The 25452-nt window shown below is 40.9% G+C and overlaps 1 protein-coding gene across 4 annotated transcripts in view; it reads right to left on the minus strand.

The window, feature by feature from the left end:
- LOC149142915 (putative aldo-keto reductase 1) overlaps nt 1-25452 on the minus strand; it is a 131771-nt gene that overhangs the window by 104660 nt on the left and 1659 nt on the right. For all 4 annotated transcript variants that reach the window (XM_089449273.1, XM_089449272.1, XM_089449275.1 and 1 more), the window contains exons 3-5: nt 24951-25118; nt 24585-24788; nt 24215-24387 (exon numbers count right to left, since the gene is read on the minus strand). In XM_089449273.1, the coding sequence (XP_089305399.1) occupies nt 24215-24387; nt 24585-24788; nt 24951-25118 (545 nt within the window). The remainder of the gene's footprint in view (nt 1-24214; nt 24388-24584; nt 24789-24950; nt 25119-25452) is intronic.

Raw genomic sequence — 25452 nt, forward strand, 5'->3', positions numbered from 1 at the left:
GGTGCCAATAGACAAAACTATAATGAACTATATTATCAGTTTATTCCTATAACTGTTTACATTAAATTCAGGGTCTTTGGTTGCAAGGACATGTTAGGGCTATGTGTTGTTAGGATTCCACACATATAATAGATGTATTGAGGGCAGAATGATGCATTATGCTTAGCAAGGAATATGTTGATAGTCAATGAGTCTGCTCGGAAAAGGGGGATTTTGGGCTAAGTATTGTCAGGTGATTATATCACTGCCATTCATAAACATATGTGCTTCTCATTATTCAGTAAAACATGGATCAAGCCTTCCTAGACTCTCTTCATAAACTAGCAACCACAATCAACAAATCCCTTTCCAAGGGGATACCCACTTTACTGCAGCAAGAGAAACCACAAAAAGAGCATGAGTTGGGACACAAAATATTTGCACTTGGGACAGATTTGAAGCACATGAGGATCACATGGAAAGTCCTTTTCAAACTAGATGAACTAGATCCACTCCTTTCTGAAGTGAACTAGTTAGAAGGGAAGAAACTAATTTGGTCTCTAAAACCAGCTATGCTTGCTCACAAGTTCTTGGGAGAACTTTGTGAAGGGGTCAGACTTCCAGTTGCATCCTGTGTTAGTAACATTTTGAGGTTGACCGCACCTACACCTCCTTACAACGATGATGTTATGAGGAGAGTTTTTAAATTGATAGTAGAGACCTTTTAGGACTTGGATAACATTGTAGGTCTTACCTTTGGGAAAAAAGCTTTGGATTTTGGAAGATATGGCCAAACTCTGAACCTATGACATCATGTTTGATCTAGAGTGTGATGACCTGATTCTTCAAATGTTCCAATCCTTTTTCAACATTAAGAAACATCATCCGGACACGGTCAAAACACACATGCAGTCCATCTTGTCTTCAATTATGGGAGATCGTGATGCCATCTACAAGAAGTTACAGTCTAAGTTGTTGGCCATTTGGAGAGAGGAACAGATGGTCTCACCCGTTGCTTATGAGCTAGTCGAAAGGTTGGTTGAGCAGAATATTAGATTGTTCCGGAGACAGTTGACCAGGGAGGAGCTGCTCAGGATTGGTGGACCATGTAGCAAGAATGAGTTAAGGAGGAAGGGTCTTTGCTTCACCTGCAAGGAACCTTGGGGACTTGACCACTCATGCAAGATTGACATGGAGGAGATGGCAGAGGTAGATCAGGAGGAGGTTCCCTCTGACTTTCCGACTGAGGATTCTTCTTTTTTAGTTGAGTCCATGGGTTCTTATGGGGATGCCTCTAAGGAGCACGAGAAGTCATGTGGAGTTGATGACAGTAGCCTAGATATGCATCCATGTGTGGTAGAGGAGTATGATGAGTAGCCGATTGTTCCCATGAGGGAAGGAGATCAAGGAGCAGATGAGCGACCGATGTTTCAGCATAGAGAGCACATAGAGGAGCATGAGTTAGATGATACACACAGTGTGTTGGATGGGCCATTTTTGGAGGGTCAGCTAGTGGCTCATGTTGAGCCCATGATGGAGGATGAGCAGACACCCTTGGGGCCAACCATTGATGAGGAGCAGACAAATGTGCAGGCAGCTTCCAGGGAGGTAGTATTTGCAGATATTGGTCATCAAGAGGCGCTGGGACCTGATAAGACAGTGTTGCACGTGACGAGTAGAACAAAGGAGTATGGAGTTTCTGGATAGATAAGAGAGGATCTTCTGGAGATGGTGGTGCACCCATCTTTGGGCTTACCCACTGATGAGGTGCAGATAGGAGCAATGGCAGCCAACATAACTACAGTGTTTCCAGGCAACAACCCTCTCCAGGAGTACATAGACAGGGTGTGCAACTCAGTTTGGCCACTCGTACCCATTATAGGGAGAGAGGCAGGTTTCTCTCAATGGATGTCAATTGACCAAGTAGAGCAACATGAGTTGAGCATGGACCAGCATCATTACAGTAGACTTGTTCCTTACATCGAAGTCCAAGCCCTAGATTAGCGGGAGATCATGAGTTAGTATCCTATTGATGGTGTGATATCCTTAGTCAGGGGTGTAGTAGAGCGGAGACCCCCAAACATGTCAGAGACTACATGCTCCAATTGGCAGTGGGATACAGGTCGACAGCTCTTCAGCGTTCCATCCCAGCATCAGGAAAGCAAGATTAGCATTGGATTGAGTCAAGGGTTGGATTGGAGAGAGGTGATGAGTTGGTATGCAGTTGGTGGGGTAAAATTCACAGCCACAGCTATAGCACAGCAGGAGCCGTGGAGCATTGATGCTTGTTCTTGGTGGCATTGGGATCCAGGAGGATTTGTTGATGACAGGTTCAGTCAAAGATTGGTCTGGGATCTAGGCATTGAGGGGTCCATTCATGGTGGGTTGACACAGAGGCAGAGCATCACCCAACGGTTCGTATGGGATTTGGTCATTGGGTCTCAGTTGCGTTGGGCCACCAGATTGGTCCACAAGTTTGGATTGCTTGAGGGCAAGCAATCTTGGGGAGGGAGGATTTGTAATGTTCATTTTTCTAGTGTTCCTTATGACATGGTTAGGATGGACTTTCAGAGTTGAGGGCAGAAAAGTCACAGGTGCAGATTTATGTCATCAGCGAGCCCAGGGGTTTTTGGAGGGCTTTTGAGGAGTTTCTATGAGGTCTGATGGAATTCGCTTGGTATATTCCATCATCCGCACAGTTTGACTTTCGTTCCGGTGCATTCCGAGAAATTTCATAAAACACAGTTATTATTGGGCCTAACTCAATTAATTATGCTTAAGGTGGCATTCCGGGAGGACTACTTGACAGAAGACCTTAGTGTAATAACTCGTTGGAACCAGAACGTGAAGATTTACAGGATGGGATGGTTGGATGTGAGTTTCAGTGACCTGAGGAGACATGGTGGCCAATTTACCCTTTTCCTGCATTAAAAAGAATATTTTAATTGAAATAAAAGAGGGAAAAATGCTCCATGATTCAAATAATAATAAAATAGGAGGTTCTAGAGGGGTCCGTCAGATCTATAAAAGATGAGGAGGAGGCCATTGGAGGACATCTTGGATTGGACATTTGTTCTTATATAAAAGGTTGAGAACCCGGTTCTCTACTTCATTAGTAGCCCCAAGACAAAAACCCTCGAGTATGTTCTAGAGTGTTGAACGAAAACCCAACTCTCTTTGAGGAGACTTCATCTAGGAGTTTCATAGAGCTTCAGGGATATTGGAGTGAGGATCATTCAGGTCTTCAATTGGTGCTTCATAGTCTTTCAGTTGATTTGGTGGCAGTTGTTGTTGGAGGGAGAGTGCAGTTGTTGTTGGAGGGCGAGTGCAGCAGTTGTGGAGTTTTGAGCAATGTTGTGAACATTGACATCGGGATAAAATCAGTAAGGGTCCGGAAAACCAAATAATCGGGAAATTCGGGAAAATATCGGTAAAAATCGGCAAACATCAGTTAGGCCAAAAAATCGTGATTTCGAGATAAAATAGAGATGTTATCGAGATGTTCACAACATTGGTTTTGATAGATCAAGATCAGCATATCAGCAAAATATTTGGAGGTCCACTCAACTATCATCTCTCCTATTTTGTCTCACATATTCTAGTTGTACTCTGCATGCTATATTATAATAAATGAAGTTGGGTCATTGCTTATGCTACATTTTCTGATGTTATTTGAGTTTATGGGTTTACTTCTGCAAATTGTCAATGTATTTTTTGTGCTCGTATAATTTCTCAGTTGCTATTTTTTAGTGCATATTGGTGCAATTTCGTGGGTTTTTAACAAAAACGTCGACATAAAATTTTTTAGAGAAAATTCTCAGGAAAATACCACAAAATTCTCGAAAGGGACATTACACAACTAGAAATTATTCTCCTAATTGTTAATTTTATTTAACAATTTATTTGTTATTTGCTACGGAAAATACTGAATAAATCACACCGCAATCTACACATAAACTGCAGAAGAATAAACGTTGCAATAAATGCTAGCACACACACATAAAAATAACACAATGACTTTTGGACAAAAGTCCTCGGAAAAATCCAACCTGGGAAAATTGGTGCAGCAGCTGAGGGTTTTATTATTATGCAGCAGCGAAATAATCTTAGTACAATCTGGATGTTGAATACTGGCAATCCTGCAGAGACAATATTGGCAAAAATCTAGTGAGAAATTTTCATCACCCCATAGGCAAATTCGGGCCCTGACTGCAGCTCCAAGTGAGTCGTCCAAACTGCCTCTGCATTAGCTTTGCGTCACCCTAGCACATTCCCTTTTGCGCACAGTCTTAATCAACCTCTCCTCAAGCCGTCTAGTCTGTTGTTGTCTGGGAAAATGTTTCTCCTATCCCCTGGAACCTCTGTCCATCCTCTGGCACTGGAACTCAACTTTTCCCCAACATAATTGAAATTGCCTCTAGAGGCTATTGCACTGCCCCAGCGTCAACCTCTCTGTGGCTCTTCTAGCTCTCTGCAAATGCACTCACCTGATCTAGAAATCTTCCTCCGGCTTCACTGGCTTTGCCCCTCTCTCACTGCTTTGATCTCTAACTCTCTCTCTCTAGCAACTCACTATTGCTACTCAGGAAATCGATCTGCCAAGAAATCAAATTGCTTAATTGTTTTCTCCATCATCACATCGATCTCCTCTTATAATCCTTTGTTGGAGCACCAACAACGAAGATTAAAACTTAATCAATGGCTAGGATCATCTCTGGATCGATCCATGTGAGTTTCTAGATGATTCTCGCCTTGACTTAATTAATACTAATTAATTAACCATATTCCCTAAGTTTAGACTTAGGAAATATTTAAACACTGGTTAATAATCTAATTAAGTCATTTCTAGGCAGAATTTCCAGAAAAGATTTATGGGTTTTCGAGATCTCATGTATTCTAGCCTCTCCACAAATGTTCGTGGCTAGAACACATTCGATGCTACAAAAACTAACATTTTAATGGTCGTATCATATGTGATGGCACATATTGCGTTGGTATATATCTTGAAGGTCGTGAATCATATGTGATGGTGTGTAAACTCATATGTAATTCATATATATATGTTGGCTCATATATATATATATATATATATGGTTGGGCTCACGTGTATGATTTAGTTCATATGTGAAGAAGCTTATATATGTGGAGAATGGTGCATATATGTTCCATTGAGTTTTGAAAAGGGTGCATATATAATCATTGAGTTTTAAAAAAAATGTTGCTTATATATAATTCATATATTTCATTAATTCATAATTCATATGAATTATGTGAGAGGATTTGAATGCCATAGTACATGAATGTATATTATAATGTGAGTGGTATTAAATACTTTCTATAGTGAAGAGTGAAGTTAGTAGTGAAGCTTTTTAAATCAGTTTTGTAAGAAGGCAGAAAGTAAGGCTGCATTATTTTGGAAATCAAAGCACATAGTCCTTTTTGATGATGCATTCACTCATTTCCATTGTGGGAGTAGTTCTCTCTGACAAAGAGAACTATCATGAGTGGTCGCGGAAGATAAAGCACACCTTGATTTTTAATGAGTTGTGGAAAGGGGTTTGTGAAGGAGAAGAAGATAACGCACCTAAAAAGCCTACTTAAACAAGGAGCTTGTCATTTGGGAAAATAAGAACAACAGGGCCTATGCCTTGATTGCAACGTCAGTAAATGAAGAGGTGAGTCGTCATATTTTTCCATTTTCAAATGCCTTTGAAGCCTTAAAGAAGTTGAAGGAATTGTATGACTCACACTCTGAACTTGAAGTTTTTCAATTGATGATTAAGTTGTTCAATCCTGCATTGAAAAATGATGACCCTCTTTCCTTAGCCTCAGAAATAAGATCCATTATGCATGACATAAAGGCCACCGGTGTTGAAATAGATGTTCCTCTCACAGACTATTTCAAGGCACTATATCCCACCTATTCACATTATCTTGAGTTATTGCAAGCAAGTGGCAAACTTAAGGAGATTTCCTTTGACTCCCTTGAGAAGAAGTTTGCTGAAAGAGAGAAGGCCTTTGGGAAAAAAACAGATCCTTAGTCCTCTGAAAAAGTTGTGTGCCTTGCACAGAAAGAAAAGAATCATGCACAAGATTCTTCTAGAGGAAGAGGTGGCTGAAGAGGAAGAGGAAGGAAGAATTTTAGAGGCAGGGGGGCAGAGATTTCCAAGGAGAAAGGTCTTATCTTCATTGCATACGATGCAATAGAGATGGACATGATGCTTCCACATGTGAGCTGCCTTGAAACAGAATTGAGAAGGAAAGAAATGAAGAAAACGGTAAAACACATGGTAATAATAATAATAAAGGAATTTTTTCTTGGAGGGAACTTGAGGTTTTTCCCCTTGGTATCCCACCTCCTCATTTGGAAGGCAGATATATTGGATGACGGTGACTAACTTGTTCATTGTGCATTGTTAGTTTAGATTAGTTTTCTTGCTCTTTTCATCATATAGTTGCATTAGCTTTGGTAGATCTAAATTCATTTTGCAAGTAGTTTCAATCACTTGTTATCTACTTGATCTAACTTGTTCTTTGTGTTCATTGAGTAATTTCATTGTTCACTTGTCTAATTTGCACTCGCATTGAAGTAGTCTTAACTTCTTGATCTAATTGTCATTTGCCTCATTGAGTAAATCAAATTTGCTTCATTGGTCATTTAACACTCTAAACGCACTTCATTAATAAATTAATTTGATCATACAAGTGAATGGTATTTGCTAATTGATATTCACAAGGTATTTCACATTTGAAGCATTTTGTTTTTATTGCAAGATCTACATCCATTTGGAGCACTTGGATTAATTTAGTATCTAACTTGCATTTTAGATCTCCAAGTGCTCCAAATGAGATACAACACTTGGATTAATTTAGTATCTAACTTGCGCACTTGGATTAATTTAGTATATAACTTGCTTGGTTGATAGATATTTAGGACAACCTTCCTCAACTATCATCCAATCTCCCTAAATTTGAGTCTGGAACAAAGGTTAAAACGTGTCACCTCACAGTTTTCTTGTGACCGAGTCCCTTGTAGGAATGAAGGCATGCTGGTTGTACTGAAATTCTAGGGGGTATCGTTAATGAAGCCTTTGCCTCCTCATTCTAGCCTTCTTGCAATCACCTCACTCCTTACCAAGTTGAAGGAATTGAGGGGAAGTCAAACCTTAGAAAAGGCATTTAATTAAAATTTACCAAGACCACTTGACTTCACACACTCACTCGCATATAACCTTGCTCATTTTGCATGATTGATTATTGTACAATTTGGAGTGTGAGCCTATTATTCACTTGGAAGCATCTTACTTGATATTCTTGTACTTGTCTATTTCATTGTCTTGGTCATATTAATTATATCATATTTGAAATCTCTCTTTAAGTTCAAGTTTTATTCTCTTGCAAGTTCTATTTCATTTTGTTGCTCATCATCTCAAAGTTGTATGTAGTCTTTTACCTTGAGTCTCTAACACTTGTCTTGCAGCTTCCCATTCTTCTAGCTTGAAAATCATATTTTATTGTAAGTATTGTGATTTTCCTTTGAGCATATTTCTCTTGCAAGTTATATCTATTGGCACTGGTTTCTTATAATTTGTTTTGCAAGATATCTCGTTGAATTAATTGAATTTATATTGTTGATATTTATATGCTCATAAACATTTAATACTTGTTAAATCAATCTTTAATTCTATTTCAAGTTATATGGAATCATGATAGCCTTACTAACCATCTCCTAGAACTTGTTATCTCTAACAAGTCAGCCTTTAGAATCTTCCTTAGGGACAACCCCCGTTGACTTTGCTAGGAGAGAGTCTAAACAGAGAGAGTTGGGATAAGGTGACAACCCCTTCTCTGAGCATTTTGCTTTAAGGCCACACCTTGTGAGATTAAGGACTTTTCCCACATCAATCTAGGTGTGCATCTTAGGCGACAACATGTCAATTGCCTTGTCATGTCCAATATCAACTTCTATGTCCTCTTCATTTCATTTATCCTCTGTTGCATCTCATTCATGGTGGCTTCTATGTTAGCTTTCAAATCTTTTCTGGCTCCCATGGTTCTTTTAGCTTCTTATTCTGGTTACTTGGCCTTAGTCCCCACAGCTAGCCAAGAACATGCAGTAATGTGCCAAAGCCAAAATTTGCGCTAATATAATTCAAAAATTTCTTTAACAGATTTCTTCGAACACTTTCTTGAAAATTTTAACAACAATTAGTAAACAGAGTTTTTATCGAACACTTGGCATGCAATGTAGGAGAATACTTTCAACAAATAATATAGAGGGCAAATCAAATTTTTATTCACTTGTAGAGAGACTTTAAAATGCAACAGTAAGAAACCTAGGGCCACGCTTATGGTGATGAATTGGAGCAACTTGACCCAAGAAATTCTCTGCAAGTGGCCCTTTGTCCTGTAGCAGTTGATTCACACCAAAGAATACTGAATTTGGCTTCAGAAATAAACCTCCAAAGTGAATGTGATGCAAAGTGAACCACTTCAGATTAATAATAGAATCTTGACCTATTAAAATAATGTATTCGGCCTGCTAAATGAGTACCTGTACAGTACTTTGTACCAACATATTATGGCCTAGTAGATGGAAATGAATTCAATCCCCCACCAGATCACTGACTCTGATATTCGACCTCCAACAATATGCAAGGATTCGGCCTTCAAGTATTGATAGATACCTCAGGAAACTCGTCCTCTGACTCAGCCTTTGTCTTGGTAATAAACCCGCTTCAGTAAAGACAACTTGGCCTTCAGATTGGTTGAGGAATTCGATCCCTGTGGTTGGCTTCTTCAGAAAGGAAATTCTACCCTCCAAAATAAATAACCTAGCAGAGCCACGTTAATTCTAAATCTCATAAATCTGCTCCAGAAGAAGGATTCGACTCCAGAATTGATCTTCAAAGATTAAGGATGGAATTCAGCTTCAACTAATCAGTTGATCTCTGCCAAATGATTGCATTGAATTCAGCCTATCAAGGAAGCAATTCGGCCCTTCCAAATATGATGCAAATTCATTCCATAGACCTGAGTAATTCTGCCACTGAAGAAGAGTGAATTCAGTCCCCTTCTTATGTTGAAATTTGATCCCATGTGGCTGAAAGAAAATCGACCTCAAGGCTGATCTATTCGGCTTGCCAAAGTGAATCTAGCCTTTGAGATGAATGGAGGAAATTCGGTCCATAAACCCCAATGAACTCAGCCCTCAATAAGAGATGAACTCGGCCCTGCTAGAATGAAAGATAATCCAGCAAAATAATGGTCAGAATTCAGCATACTGTAGTGGATGGAAATCTGCTAAAATGACTCAGCCTCCTTAGGGGAATTAACCTCTGATAAATAGATATCACATTCCAATCTCCTGCAACAAGAATTAAAAGATTAATCTGAATAATGCTTATAATGCTTATAATTCCAACTAGGGTGGCAATGGTGTCCACCAAAATTGGATGGATGCTAGCTAGGGTGGTAATGGTGTCCACCGAAACTAGCGTTAGAGTCTCGCCTAAAACCCTTGAGCTGAAACTCCTTTGAGCTCCAAACCAATCTCGATTCTCAACAAGAAATGAAAATATAGAATGATGAGAAATGACTTCCTCCTTCCTTTTATAATATTTCATCGGGCCTTCTCCAACCTTATAAATCTCTCATTTTTAATTAGTTTAATGATGAAGTAACCTTTGCCCCTTTTATTAATAATAATAATATTTTTCCCCTTTAATAATAATAATAATGTCTAAGAGAATTGGGAAAACTCCTTAGTAATTTCCCCTCTTGCTAGCCTAAAGGAGGTAGTTAGGCAAGCAGGAATGATATTTCCGTGCTCACAAAATTAGGGATATTACACAACTTTGCATGCTATAAAGGAGCAAGATTTCAATATAGATTTAGCATTTATATCATGGCACAAAACAGAAACCCTACTGCACAAATGCAATATGCAAAATATAGAAAATAGGCATAAAACTTACAAAATTCTCCAATAGAAACACTTCAATCAATCCCAAGAAAATGTCTCCAAGCAAAAATCCATCTCCAAGAGAACTCGCACAATAAGATTACATTTCGGCCCAAGTAAAAACAAGAGACTAATTCGCACTCTTTGGAAGAGAAGAGTGAATGAACGTGTGATGATGAAAAGGGGGGTAAGGCTTCCTCTATTTATATGAGGACTAACTTGCCTTATTTCCACTAATTTTACAAGCAAAACCCTAAAACAAGTTTGTTTGAGTGTTCAACAAGTGTGAGGTTACAAGGCAACCTCAATATAGCTCAAAAACATAACAATAAATGCCAAAAATCCCACACATATGGGGAAATCATGTCCTCCAATATGACATCATCCTCCATAAATGCTCAATATTCCAAAAAAAGTGACAAATGGATCCTAAGTGCTCCATACTCAAGTAAAAGCTCAAAATGCAATGGGTATGCCTCCAAAATCATGACGTCATCACCAATGTGCCCTATGTCACCCTTCTATGGGCAAAACGAGTGACATGGAACCATCATGCTCAAGCATTGGGGTATAGCAATGATGTGCAAGCCCTCCCCTGCCATCTCAAGGATAATCGTTGTCATTCGGGCTCCGAAACAAGCAATGACCATTAAACAGTGTCAAGGCCAGCCTAGGGCACCTTAGGTCAATCTAAGCACATCATCAATAAATCCAACACCAAACCATCAACAGCTCAATGTTCCAGCATCTGGGGGCACTCAGGAGAGTCAAGTACCATGTAGAACCATCTCATAGCCCAACACTCATCTCTGGAGGGACAATGCTACATCATCAAGGTCAGACCTTTCTCTGGAAGGGGTACAACAACCTTTGAAGTGTTGTTGAATGGGATGAAGATCAACTCACAAGGGGTCTTTGATGTTGTGATAACAACACCTGACAAAACCCTCTCAAGATCAAGTGAAATCAACAATCCTTAGGGACAATAACCATAAATGCATCATAGTGGACCATACCTAATGCTAGGGGCACAAGAATATTTCACACAAACTCACATTCAAATGTCTAACTAGATTAGGACATGTAAACAAGTTACCTCACTTATATTAGGGATAGTTAAGTCAACACCTTATTAGGTGTTTCAAGCCCCCAAGAGGAGTGACATTTCCCAGGTTAGCCCATCAATCCATAGTTGTGTGTGATAACAACATTTGCAGAGTGGGAAAGACTTCAGGGCAGGTGCTATAGCCATGAGACCAGCGAATGAGGGTCCAACATTCTAAGTGTATAGATGAAAGGAAGGAGCAATCATTGAGGCATGAGTACCCCTTTCCTCAACCTGCTTTTTCCACCCCTCTGATGTGCCTTTTGCTTTTTATGATTTGTCTTATATTGAGATCATAGCTTAGGACCCTGTTACCCACCAAAAGTGAGTGACCCCACAGGAGAAATTTTCATCCGATCATCTCTTCCAGCCGACTAGCCAGCCCTTGAAAACTAATAGTAGTCAATGACGATGTGTCATTCATACCTCCGCCACCTACACCAGTTATATGATTCCTTGCGCATTCGGAAAGAGCACATGTTATAAGGTGGGCTTTTGATCAAAAGGTAGTTTATTCATTTTGCAAACGGGTACTTATGCTCGTTTGCATTTTGGGCATTTGACATGGATTATGGGGTAACTTGGAAGGAAGAGGGGGTTTGACCGTGATCTTGTTCCCTCACCTTAAATGGGGGGTTAATCTTTCATCCTAGTCCAATGGGACCTCCCTTAATGGCCCAATGGGTATAGGAGGGGCACTACTTGGGAAACCCCAATTGAGATAGCATAGTCCCATCTCCACCTATTGTGAAATTTTTAAAATTGTTGCAGTTAATCTAGTTATTATTCTATCTTTAAAAGATTATTCGTCTTCTAGCAACTGTTGAATAAAAAACTATTGAAACTTCACCAAAATTAAATCACAGGAACTGAGAAAATATTGCACACACAAAATAATAGACATCGCTATTTTGGGACAAATTGTCCCTGAAAAAACCATAGTGTGGGGAAAAACTAGTTTTGCAAATGAGGGTTTTATTATTCTTCAATAATTTTGTAATTGAAATTACATACATTGTTTGTCGTAAAATTAGCAAACCTCCGACAAATTATTTTCTTCACTTCTACTAGATGATCTGACCTCCTAGAAGCAACTCATCCCCTCTGAATCAATAAAGCCTCTCACTATAACCCCGAATTGACCCACACATGCGGCCTTGGCAGGTAACTCAACCTCCACTGGCCAATGGCAAATTGTACTAACTGGGAAATTAACTTGGCGTCCTTTGAAATTCGACCATTACTGGCAAATTCAGCTCTTCCTATGCAAATCAATCACTTTGGCAAATCCACGCTTGCTCCGGCAACATGGCCTCACTGAACCAATTTGCACTGTCGGGGAAACTTGGCCTCTGCAGATAAAATCGATCTCCCTCTATCACTAAGAATCTAGAAATTGTTGTGAAGAAATCTCTCTCTAGCAACTCAATCTTCAATCACTGTTGAACCCAATTGTTGGTGTCCTCCATGCAATCACTGCACACTTGCTTTCACTGCAATTCGTTGTTGTGTGTCTCCAAAACCCCATCGATCTCCTTTTATAATCTCTCGTTGAGAAATCAACGGCCACGATCTAACTCCAATCAATGGATAAGATCATCTTGACTTTATTCAATCACTTTTATAGAAATCACTAGAGAAAAAATGATTTGCCTCAATTAATCCTAATTAATTAACCACTTTTCCTAAGTTAAACTTAAGAAAATTGTTACACAGTAATTTGTCACTGTCTTCACTCCAGTCTCCCTACTGTGTCATGTGTCCAAGTCATACATGCTCATGTTAGACAAATGCTCTCTGATGTTGTCAAATGACCCACTTTTCCAAAGGTTTCTGCCTCATCGCGTCTGTTGGCTAAATAAACGCGCTGAAGGGCGCTCCAAAGCAGTCCGGAAGCGCTGCCATCGCAGAAGTACACCTGATTCCCGCGATGGTTTGATTTTATGTGCCAGCGCTACTGTCGCTTGTAATCTTCGGCGATGACCTAACTAGCTACGTTATTCAATAGCGATGTCAGCGCGAAGGATCAGTTATGTGCCCGCGATGATCCAGATTGCGCGAATTTGTTCCAATAGTCGGCCTTCCAGATGACTCCAGACCTGGTTGTTGGCCTAGTTTATGTCGCCCTCCTTTTTTTGGCATGGTTGTTCCGTCATTTGTGCTACCTTCCTTGGAGATAAGCTCACTCTCCCACCTTTCATGGGGACTCCTCCTATTTAAACTCCCACCATTGCTATGTGCTGCTAGTTTTGGAGTTCTTAGTCTTTGGAATGGTTGCTGATAGTGCTGTTAGTATTTGTGAGTTTGCTAGATAGTTGGTGTGAGTGTGACAAGTGTGGGATTGTTGATAGCTTGAGGAAGGTTGTGAAGTGCCCTTAATCTTGTGTAAAACTTGTGAGTGAGAGAGACTTGTATGTTGGGAGATCCATCTTCAAGAGTGAATGCTTGAGGAACATGCTGGCTGGATCCCTCTGAGAAGGCTTGTGACATCAAGACTTTGGTTGTAAGCTTACTCTTATTTCATAATTAATGCAATCAATGATGTTTTCCTATGTCTTGTATGTAATGTACTTGATAGCTCATGACTTCTTGACTTTGTGAGTAAATAGATCATTGTTGTTCCGGTTACGTGCTTTGTTGTATTTCCTTTGCATTGTTTCAGGTTGGTTAATCATTAGGAGAAGGAAGCAGACGCTGGAGCAGCGCAACGGAACTCCATCGACCACCAGTTGAGGTAGGCCTCCAACTATGACTGTTTAAGGAAAGCTATTGTTGATCTGTCCTTGTTTGTGACTAGACCCACTCTAGGGCTAGAGGGGTTGCCTCTGTCCGCAGAGGGAACACTTTCCTGCTTCACAAATTAGTGACTCCACTGGGGAGCTTGGCCTTTGTTCTTCATTTGTTTGCTCTTGTTTTGATTTTTGATTTGGTCTCTTTTGAATTTTGGGGATTAATTATCAGTCTTTTGAGTTTCCTGGGTTGATCTGGGAAATACCTCTATTTGATTGAAGGGTTGACTGGTTTTGGTTCGGGAGTTTTTGTTCATTTTTCATAGTTTTTGAACATCATCGCGGAAAATAGGTGTTTTTCCGCGATCATCTCGGGTTGTCTGTGTAAAATTTGCGCTGACATCTCTAGTTGTCTGTCCATCACTAGCGATGGTATCTAAACTAGCGATGACATCTCTAGTTGTCAGTGTACAACTTGCGATGATTCCTGAAAAGTTGTTTTTATAACTTTACCTCCTGAATTCATCAATCTTGTTTATCCCCTGTTGTTTCTTGTCTCTCATTAGCTTGTTTTAAATGCTTTTGGTTAGGGTACTGTCTCTTTGATTTCATTTGAGTGAGTCTTGTGTTTTTAGACCATGTGACCTAGCCCTTTAGAAGTTTCGTCGAGAAACTGTTTGCTTGGGTTACTTGTTTGTTCAAGGTTCATCCACAACCGTCTTATTGATTTTCTTGAGGCTTTTTCACTGCTTGTTTTCTTGCTAGTTGATTTTTAGTGTCGATTATTGAACCAATTTTTTATGTTGATTCAATTTCTTCACTACCAAGCATAGATCACAATTGTTTGGATCGATCAGTTCACACTTGGTTGTTTGTCTCTTTGAATTCAAAACAAAACAAAACAAAACAAAAAAATTGCATTCATTTAGCATATGAAAGTGAAAGTACATTTGCATTACGAATTTTCATGTTTGAGAAATTGGAAAGCAAATTTTAAATCTTTCATTAGTAGTATCAATGCATCGTGAGAATAGTGTATTGATGCATTGTATTTCTTAGTGTTTGCATTCGCTTGTCTTGGTTTGGGAATGAACTCTCTACCTTTCTGTAAGTAGGTGTTCATCAAAATAAAAGAATATTTGTACTCATTCTAGTTGCATCCTAGGATTTGTTATATACATACGGTAAGGCCTGAAAACTGAAACATAATCCAAGATCAACTCTAAAATGAACTGAATAAATTTAACAACGCATTGGAACATAACACACACTATTTAGAGGTCTAGGCTAGAGACATGCTCCGGCGTCGTTAAACCTAGTCACTTTTGTTTCCACTCAAAGTTGGGTGATTCCTCCTTCTGTGACTCAATAGTGGTCTAGCACGGAATTGTGCTCCCATGTACCGTCGAGTATATGTTGGGAGACCCAACTAGGTTATCATCCTTTATCCATAGGAAGCCGTATCTGCCGCCTTACAAAGCCGTAACGCACCGAACACAGCATTCGGGAAGATTGACTGCCGTACGTAAAGTCCTTGGTTTTCATATGATTGCCAAGGTGTATATGCAGTTTTACGGGTTGTTTGGTAAACCTTTTGCCTAGTTCTCCAGAGTAGTCACTTTCGTTCCTTTTCGGACTCCCTAAAAGAAAAGGTCCATCTGAGCACTTGTCCTTTCAGGCTCATTAAACCTCGAAAGATATAGAGTCACCTTTTCGTCCTTTTCTCGACTCTTGAAACATGAAAAGGTCAAGTTCTGTTCCTGTGTCATAAAATTTATTTGCCCACGAAATATTCCTGGTAAAAGTTCGAGTTCTTGGTTGTGATAAGAGTGTTTTTCAGGCTCCTTCTCGATGGCAACGTTCCCCAAGTCTATCGAACAAGGTCTTCCCCCGGATGGAAATCCTGGTCCATTTCCTTCATTTGGAAATGTCGGTGCTCCATATATGGCAACATTGCCTTTGCCTGGGTGTACCATTGGTTTGCCCGTATGGTTGTTTTCAACCTCGGTGGTCCCGAGGGTCATGACTCCTGTTCCACTGTCTCCTTCGTCTGAACCACGACATGTTGATTCCAAGGTTGGGCCTACTTCCCCTGTTTCTTTCTCCTCCTCTCCTCCTTCACCTGGTAATAGTTTCACACCTAGTAACCAGGAGACTAATAAGAAGAAGAAGAAGAAGTCCGATAAACGTGAGGCCACCTGTGCAGCTACTACTTCGAGTACATCTCAGGTCGGAACACCTTCTGCTCCTCTACGGAAGGTTAAGTTTCCTTGTAAATTGTGTAAGGGTGACCATCTTCTTCGTGATTGTCCTGGCATTCCTAGGATCTTAGATGTATGGTCTCACGATCCGGCTCGTCCCTCATCGTCCTCTGAAGCTCATGGCGATGCTACCCTATCAACTGGCAACGGTAAGAAGAAAGGGAAGATTTGATTCCCCTGTAGGCTATGTGAAGGCAACCATCCCCTTCACCTTTGTCCGCTCATGGATAAAGCTTCTGCCGTTTTGGAAAGTCTTACAGCTTCTTCACCCCAACTTCCCGTTGGTTATCAGAGGCTCTCTTCAGACCCTCTCCCGATTGACAAAGAGATTGACTTAGATTCTTCTCTTGTCTGTCCTCCTCCTTCCGAGCCTGGCTGTGCTAAGCCTGTTCCAGACCAACCATTGGTCAGAGAGAGTGTTGACTTGGGTTCACCACCTGTTGATCACTCTGTTTCGGAAGAGCGTCATGCTCATGTTCTTCTCATCTCGTCAGATTCTCCTGAGTCCGAGAACAACACTCCTATCCCAGCTGATTCGGAGAGTCCTTCTTCGGTTCCTGTAGAGCAGGGGGGCAATCATACGATTCCCCCACCAAGTAGTTCGGTCGTTTCCTTCGACTGGAGTCACTTGACTACATTCCGCCTTCCATCCCATGTGCCTTTCCAGATTACAGTACATGCCTATGATAAGGCAGTACCTGGCACTGTCTTGGATGAGGGTGCATCTGTCAGTCTTATGCCTTCCACTACTTGGCAAGCTTTGGGTTCCCCACAGCTTGTGCCGGTTGCACAAAATCTGTTAGCGTTTGACAGAGGAACCAGTCAACCGTTAGGGATCCTCCCAAAGTTTCCTGTTACTTTGGGGGGAAAAACCGTCTATATAGACGTTATGGTTGTCCAAGGTGCTTTAGATTTCAGTCTTCTCCTTGGCCGTGACTATGTTTATTCCATGGGAGCTCTTGTTTCTTCACTTTTCTGTGTGGTTTGTTTTCCGCACAATGGAATAATGGTGACTATTGATCAATTATCGTTCTTTAGTCCCTCGGTGCCCCCTGCGCAGCTGACATCCCCTCTCGGTTCTTGCTCGCAAGCAGTACCTTCCTTGCCACAGGTCAATTATGTGGCTACCCGTTCCGTCTCCGCATCTACTGCTGATCATGCAGATGGTCTAGTACATCATGTACTGGGGGCATTGGAACCCGATCTGTCATTAGCGCCTCATGACATGTATTCCTCCCAGAGTGCGTTTCTTCCATCCCGCGAAGACCTCTTGGGAGCCATGTTCTCATATGGCCCATGAACGGGAGTCCCGAGGATAGTTTGTTCCTGTCTCAACCTCGTTAAAAAATGAAACAAGATGTCATGGGGATATTTTTTTCCTGTCTCAACCTCGTTAAAAAATGAAACAAGGTGCCCGAGCATAGTTCCTAGTCTTGTGTCAAGCTCGTTAAAAAATGAAACAAGGGTTATGAGGATAGTTCTTTTACTGTGTCAACCTCATTAAAAAATGAAACAACTCCCTTTGCAAATTGAGTCTTTAATTAAGATCTCGTAAAATCCAAGTCGAGTCTTTCCAAGATCTCAAATGTGAACCTTCATTCCATCCACCTCGTTGAATGCAATGAAGCTTGGGGGGCATGTACCTCGATTTGCGTCATTATGCTGGGGGCATGCGAACTTATAACAAGCATAGTTTTTCGTTTCAAGCTTGTGTAAACATGAAACCGAATCCAAGCAGAGTTCTCCATGGTTCAAGCTTGTGTAAAAATGAACCCATACCCGATTTACATCTCGTGATTGTCGTTTATCCGCTAAATTCTGCTAGATGAGCCTTGGTTGTTTCATTCCATCGCCACCATCTCTTTGGCCGATCATATGCTTTCACTTGGTTGTTTATCCTTTCCTGAGGAACTGTAGCGATGAGTGGTTTTATTAGCTAGCCTCTTGACCATTACATGTTTTGAGTAGTTCCACTATTGCCGGAACCAATTGCTACCCTTTATACCACTCGTTCCTCCAGGACGAGTCTCCTTTAAGCTCTTTTCTGACTTGTAAAAGATGAAAAGATAGTCGAGTTGTTCCTCTTGACTCGTTAAAAGAAGAAAGAGGCGGTTGCCTTTAAGCTCTTTTCCGACCGTGTAAACACAAAAAGATTGTCGGGCTTTTGTCGTTTCAAGCTCGTTATTGGTTACGAAACGACGTGATTCCGACCGCTTTTCTACTTTTTTGAGTCGAAGTCACTAGTTACGAAAAGTACTCCTCGATCGTAATGGTCGGGCGGTTCTTTCGAGTATCGTTTTATACTTTTTCGGGCTCGAGAGACACAAATCTACGAAAAAGAACCCCCCTGGAGTTTTCTTTTCCGTGTCTTTTTCAAACTCTCTAAACATGAAAAAGACTCCGAGTTTTACCTATGTCGGACTCGTTAAACCCTAACGACATTGGACTCGTCACCATGACGAGACTCGAGCTTCTCCTTCCTAGGGCTCGTTAAATCATTACTAGGTTGGACTCAACAACAGGTTTATCATTGATTGTCTATGACAGCTAGTCACTCTTGAACATCGACACTTTTGCTTCTTGTCGGGTTGGAACATCCATACATCGTCATTTGGCCTTCCGCGGGTTTGGGTTATCATTCTAGCCTCATTCCATCTGATTCATGCCGTCTCCATCGAGCCTCTGATCCCTTGGTATCTGAATGCTGCCACCCTCCGGAGTCGTGTCGCCAACATGTTCAAGAGTATAATCCTTCTGCAGTTTACACCCTTGTCTTCTCCTCTGATACTCTATTTCGCCATCTGCCACTTGTTCCTTATCTCGTGTCATTGATGGGGGAAACATTATGGCCCTCCTGCGACGGGTCGTCTCCTGTCGACATCAGCTCATTATCCAGGAGATTGATCTAGAGATCCCCTTTGGTACCTTAGAGCTTGCATGCCTCAATGGCAAGTTCTTCGCACCTGACGGTCGACTTTCATCATTGGTCGTCGATTGGGTGATTCCACGAGTGTTCGACTTCAGCTCCTTTTTCACACTTCGTGGATTGTGCTAGACAGTACCTTGAGAGCCATTGGCATTATTGGTGGTTTCTCTCGCGCTTGTTAACGGTTTTCATCATTGACTGGTAATCAAGCGATGTTCTATCATGCTCGACCTCAGCACATCTATTCGCATGTTAGGATTTGTACTATGATCGGATGGGTTCAAGACCCCGAACTCAGATTACACATGTTCAGGCTGCGTGGACTCATTGATGGATGGCTGCAACCATACCTGAGTCTTCATGGATGGCTGCAACCATACCTTTATCATCATCATGGTCTCATTAGCTGGATGGCTGCGTCCATACCACAAACCTATTTCGTATGTCTTTTGGATGGCTGCGCCCATGCCTAGACTACATGTACTTCATTATCAGAGATATCAGTTGTACTTGCGTGCAGGTTCTTCCAGATGGTGTTCCAGTTCAGTCAGTTTCGTAAAGCATTTCACCCCTCCCTCTCTCTCGGGCTTCATACTTTAGGGGGCATCTGTTACACAGTAATTTGTCACTGTCTTCACTCCAGTCTTCCTACTGTGTCATGTGTCCAAGTCATACATGCTCATGTTAGACAAATGCTCTCTGATGTTGCCAAATGACCCACTTTTCCAAAGGTTTCTGCCTCATCGCGTCTGTTGGCTAAATAAACGCGCTGAAGGGCGCTCCAAAACAGTCTAGAAGCGCTGCCATCGCAGAAGTACACCTGATTCCCGCGATGGTTTGATTTTATGTGCCAGCGCGACTGTCGCTTGTAATCTTCGGCGATGACCTGACTAGCTACGTTATTCAATAGCGATGTCAGCGCGGAGGATCAGTTATGTGCCCGCGATGATCCAGATTGGGCGAATTTGTTCCAACAGTTGGCCTTCCAGATGACTCCAGACCTGGTTGTTGGCCTAGTTTATGTCGCCCTCCTTTCTCTGGCGTGGTTGTTCCGTCATTTGTGCTACCTTCCTTGGAGATAAGCTCACTCTCCCACCTTTCATGGGGACTCCTTCTCCTATTTAAACTCCCACCATTGCTATGTGCTGCTAGTTTTGGAGTTCTTAGTCTTTGGAATGGTTGCTGATAGTGTTGTTAGTATTTGTGAGTTTTCTAGATAGCTGGTGTGAGTGTGACAAGTGTGGGATTGTTGATAGCTTGAGGAAGGTTGTGAAGTGCCCTTAATCTTGTGTAAAACTTGTGAGTGAGAGAGACTTGTATGTTGGGAGATCCATCTTCAAGAGTGAATGCTTGAGGAACATGCTGGTTGGATCCCTCTGAGAAGGCTTGTGACGTCAAGACTTTGGTTGTAAGCTTACTCTTATTTCATAATTAATGCAATCAATGATGTTTTCCTATGTCTTGTATGTAATGTACTTGATAGCTCATGACTTCTTGACTTTGTGAGTAAATAGATCATTGTTGTTCCGGTTACGTGCTTTGTTGTATTTCCTTTGCATTGTTTCAGGTTGGTTACTCATTAGGAGAAGGAAGCGGAAGCTGGAGCAGTGCAACGGAACTCCATCGACCACCGGTTGAAGTAGGCCTCCAACTATGACTGTTTAAGAAAAGCTATTGTTGATCTGTCCTTGTTTGTGACTAGACCCACTCTAGCGCTAGAGGGGTTGCCTCTGTCCGCAGAGGGAACACTTTCCTGCTTCACAAAAATAATTAAATTGGCTAATTAAATCTAATTAAAACAATTTTCCTTATAAATTTTGTCTGGATATTGGAGATAATTAATCCATTTGTGTTTCTAGCCTCATAGACACCACCTGAGACTAGAACACCTATCCAAGTTGCACAAACTAACACTCCCTCTTAGCGAGAAAGTTATTTTGCATAACACCCAACTAATTTCTGAAGAAGATGAATCTCATCTACCCCAAGGCCTTCGTCAGATTGTCTGCTATTTGTTGATCTATAGGATTATATTGTAATTGAACTATCTTGTGTTGTACACAATCCCTGATGAAGTGATACCTGAAATCTATATGCTTAAACCTGTCATGAAACACCAGATTCTCAGATCACCTGATGCAACTCTGATTGTCACATTTTATCGCAATCATCTCAACCATCTGACCAAACAAGGCTACCAGCAACTTCCAAAGCCATATGGCCTCACATGTCACTATGCTAGCTACTATGTATTCTGCCTCTGCAGAACTTAGTGCCACAGACTTGTGCTTCCACTATAACAAGCAACAACTACTAATCCCATGTTGAAGCAGCATCCTAAAGTGCTTTTCCTGTCCATTGTACTACCTACCCAGGGTGTGTCAGTATAGCCCACAAACCTGATAACATCACCTCAAGCATATCTAATCCCATACTCGATTGTACCACGCAAATATCACAACACATGCTTTGTCGTTGTCTAATGCACGCTCTTCGGCTCAACTATGAACCGACTGAGAGAGTTTACCGCAAAGGATATATTTGGCCTAGGGTTGACCAAATACATGAGAGATCCAATCAACTGCCTGTATAAGGTAGGGTCTACATCCTTCTCCCTTGATGTGTCTACCTTCCTCCAATTTGTGATGATGGGTTGAGACATGGTTCCGCAATCCTCCATCCTAAACCTCCTAAGGATCTTAATGTAGTATTTTCCATGCCCAAGGAAAATCTCCCCATCCCTAGAAAGTAGAGCATAAGCCTCAAATCCTTCATCTCAAACTCTGCTGCAAGGTCCCTCTTACACTCCTCTATGAACCCCAGTGAACCTGTTAGAAACAAGTCATCCACATACAGAACAAGAATGAGAACCTCACCCACAACCACCAAGTAGTAGAGGTTTGCATCCGCCTCACTCTTCACGAAGCCCATTCCTTGCAAGTATCTATCAATGCGCTCATACCACGCCCTAAGAGCTTGCTTGAGCCCGTACAAAGATCTCTTCAATCTACACATGTGGGTCTCACTATTGTGTGCTACAAATCCCTTTGGTTGTTCTATGTATACCTCCTCTTCCAACTCACCATTAAGGAACGTCATCTTGACATCCATCTGATGGATCTGCCATCCCATCTGTGTTGTAAGTGAGATCACGGCTCGTATAGAAGTATACCTGGCCACAGGAGCGAATGTCTCCTCATAGTCTATCCCCTCCCTTTAAGTGAACCTCTTGGCCACGAACCTTGCCTTGTATTTCTCAATGCTGCCATCTGCATCGTGTTTGATCTCAAAGATCCAGCATGATCCAACCACTGCCCTATCTATTGGTCTCAAACACAACCTCCCACACATCATTCTACATGATTGAAGTATACTCAAACATATCATCCCGTCACATATGTTGCTGTGCGGCCTCCTGATCGCTGGAAGGCTCGCTATCTATCAACTGACTAATCAATGCCATGTAGCCAGTGTACCTGTCTAGTTGTCTTTGTTGTCTACTGCCTGACCTAGGAGCTCCCACAAACTCCTAGGTATCCCTAAGCGTCTATTGAACCTCCCGGTTCCTCCTTCCAACTGTATAGGGTGGGATGTCAACCTCCACGTCCTCCCAATGCATCTCTCGAATCTGCTGCTCCATACTCTGCAATCTCTCAGCCTTCATCATTCATTTTCAGCACTAGATCATCCTACATTGCTTTATCTTCTCAACAATTTTTCAATGGAAAGAGTGTTGTAGATGAATCTGCAAACAGCCGGATAAAAATGAGCATCCTTCAACTGTGAATAGGGAGAAGGCATGTTTGAGAGTAGTTTTACATTATGGTAGAGGAATGATACGCTGACAGTGTGTGATTGCCAATAATTTTAAAGTTTAGGGTTGGGATCCCATATCTCTTCTACTGTGGACATGTACATTTTGCCTATTGTTAGGCACTTTATCTAATTCCGTGACTGGATGCATTCTCTCCCAATCAATAACCTTTCTACTTCTATAGTTAAGTCTCTATTTCTCTGTCAAGCTAGGCAGATTACTTTCTATAGCTGTTAGCTATTTTTGGAGTTGCTCATCCTATATATTGATGGGCACATAGCCAGCAAAAGGAAGTTTGTGCAGTGCAGAATTTTCTATTGAAATGGGAGAGAGTTCTTCAAGGCTTATGTTATTTGCTAAGCATACTTTATGCAATAAAAATATATTTTGGGAAAGGTTCTCTTTCATAAAGAGTCAACTTATGAGCTGCTAATGGCCTATTTCATTCCTTTGGTATTTTGTTGTAGTTATATATCTTTTTTAAGTTTAATGTTGTTCATCGACTGCCTCTAGCTATTGGAATTTTAGAAGTGATTTTCTGACAATTTTTAATCAATTAAAAACTGCCATCTTATGGTCATAAGTCCTTGAAGTGGAGTAGGAGCGAAAATGGTTAATCCCCATAGAAAGATAAGGTGCTTAATCGAAGGGAGAAAGCGACACCTAATGACATAGAGAGAAAGGACTGACTAATTGCAGAAATAAACTAGCTAGCTAAAAACAGGCAGAATACGGATTCCCAAAATAGAATTGATAAGGGCAGCTCAAAGTCAAGAAATGCCAATGCCAATAGTGTCGCATCTGAGAAATAAAGGGCCAACTTATTCAGAATTAAATACAATGCCCAAGAAAAGGACAGAATATGGAGATCCAAAACATAAGTGATATGGTAGACGGGTTAAAACTAGAGGGAATGACAATGACTCCCACTGTTTGGCACATCAGAACTTTGCCATAAGGAAACTGTACACTCAAACATGCATTTTGCCTATTTCCAATTCAAGGGTGTCCACTCTTCACAAAGTATCTCGCACCTCATGATTTCAGCTGCTTGTAAATCCATCTACAAAGATCTATCGATTGAAATGTATCGGAAATGTGAAGCAACACTCCTTGTATATGATATTTTTCTAAATCTCAAGTATCATGTTCATCTCACAATTACCCAAAAAGATGTATCATATCAGGAGGATGAAGATCAACCTTTGAGATAATTACGCTTGTGATTAAGTCAAGGAAAGTAAGAACTTGCGTACGCGTTTCAAAAAAGCATGGCTCTTCACACGGTCATGAATGATGTTTGTGCATAGTACAGCATTTATTACAACTAATTGCATTTATGTATGCAACAAACCAAAAGGAAACATTTGCTAAATTGGAATGGAGTCATGGACATAAAATGTTGCTTGTAGAAAGAGATCTTTAGGAATAAATACCTGCATGTGGGGATTATTTCATTTTCAAGGTCCCTAGACCATAAAGACCACTCATACTGAACTGCAGTGATGGGATGTACAGCATGGGCTCTTCGTAGTGTGTCAACGCTGACTTCGCAAAGTCCAATGTACTTTACTTTTCCCTCTTCCACAAGCTTCTTCATTTCCCCTACCTGTATATTTAGCAGAGACATGCTCACAACTAGGTAACAGAAAACAAGTAAAAACTGTTGACATTGTAAGCAAAACGGAACTCTGGACTCCAGGCATAATCAAAATAGGCAATGCATGCATGCCTGTAAAGAAGAAAAACAGACTCCAACATTCTAGATAATTTAAAATACAGAGTATAAAAGCAACATCGAGATACCGTTTCTTCAATGGGAACTCTTTTGTCTACGCGATGCTGGTAGTATAAGTCGATGTATTCGACATCCAGGCGTTGCAGGCTAGCTTCACAAGCCTTCCTCACATATTCAGCAGTGCCAACAATTTCAACAATTGAGTTATCCTTTATCACAGCTCCAAACTTTGTGGCAAGCTGGATTTTGTCTCTAGGCAAGTGTTTCAAGCCCTGCATTGAATGTATCAGAAAACTATTTTTGCAGCAACTACTATGATTAATATAAACATGCTGATTTGTCTGAAATTACAACAGGTGTTTATCAGGTCAGATAAAATCCTCATTAAAGAAAGAATCCCAGAACAATGGTTACTACATGACTGGGGAAAATACCTTCCCAACCAATATTTCATTGGTAAAATCACCGTACAGGTCGGCAGTGTCAAAAAATGTGATTCCTCGATTGAAGGCATGCTGAAATAAAAAAACGGTATCTTCCTCCGACGTATATGTACCATATGCCCCTGAAAGCCCCGAGCATCCAAGACCTAATGCTGAAACCTTGTATGTAGGTATGCATGTATAGTCAGTGGTGGAGAACAATTAGTAGAAGATTTGAAGTTTATCTTTCAGATCTATCATTATAACTGTTGATGTTTGGAATTATGTGTGGTTTATTTGTTTGTAGGGAAGATCAATCACATTTAATGGTTCAAAAACATAACATGACTCGATGTAATAGATCAGGCAAATGAATTTTAAATCCATTCTAATTACAGAAACCTCAATTTAGAAAACAAATGAAAATTTATAAAAAAAACACACTCAAAAACACACTCATCTATCAAATGCAACTAAAAAGGAAAGAGTAAAATGAAAGACCAGCAGAATCGGA

The sequence above is a fragment of the Pinus tabuliformis genome, chromosome X (assembly GCF_031772625.1).
Source record: "Pinus tabuliformis cultivar Carrire ecotype Pingquan chromosome X, CPIR1, whole genome shotgun sequence".
In the NCBI taxonomy this organism is placed as follows: domain Eukaryota; kingdom Viridiplantae; phylum Streptophyta; class Pinopsida; order Pinales; family Pinaceae; genus Pinus; species Pinus tabuliformis.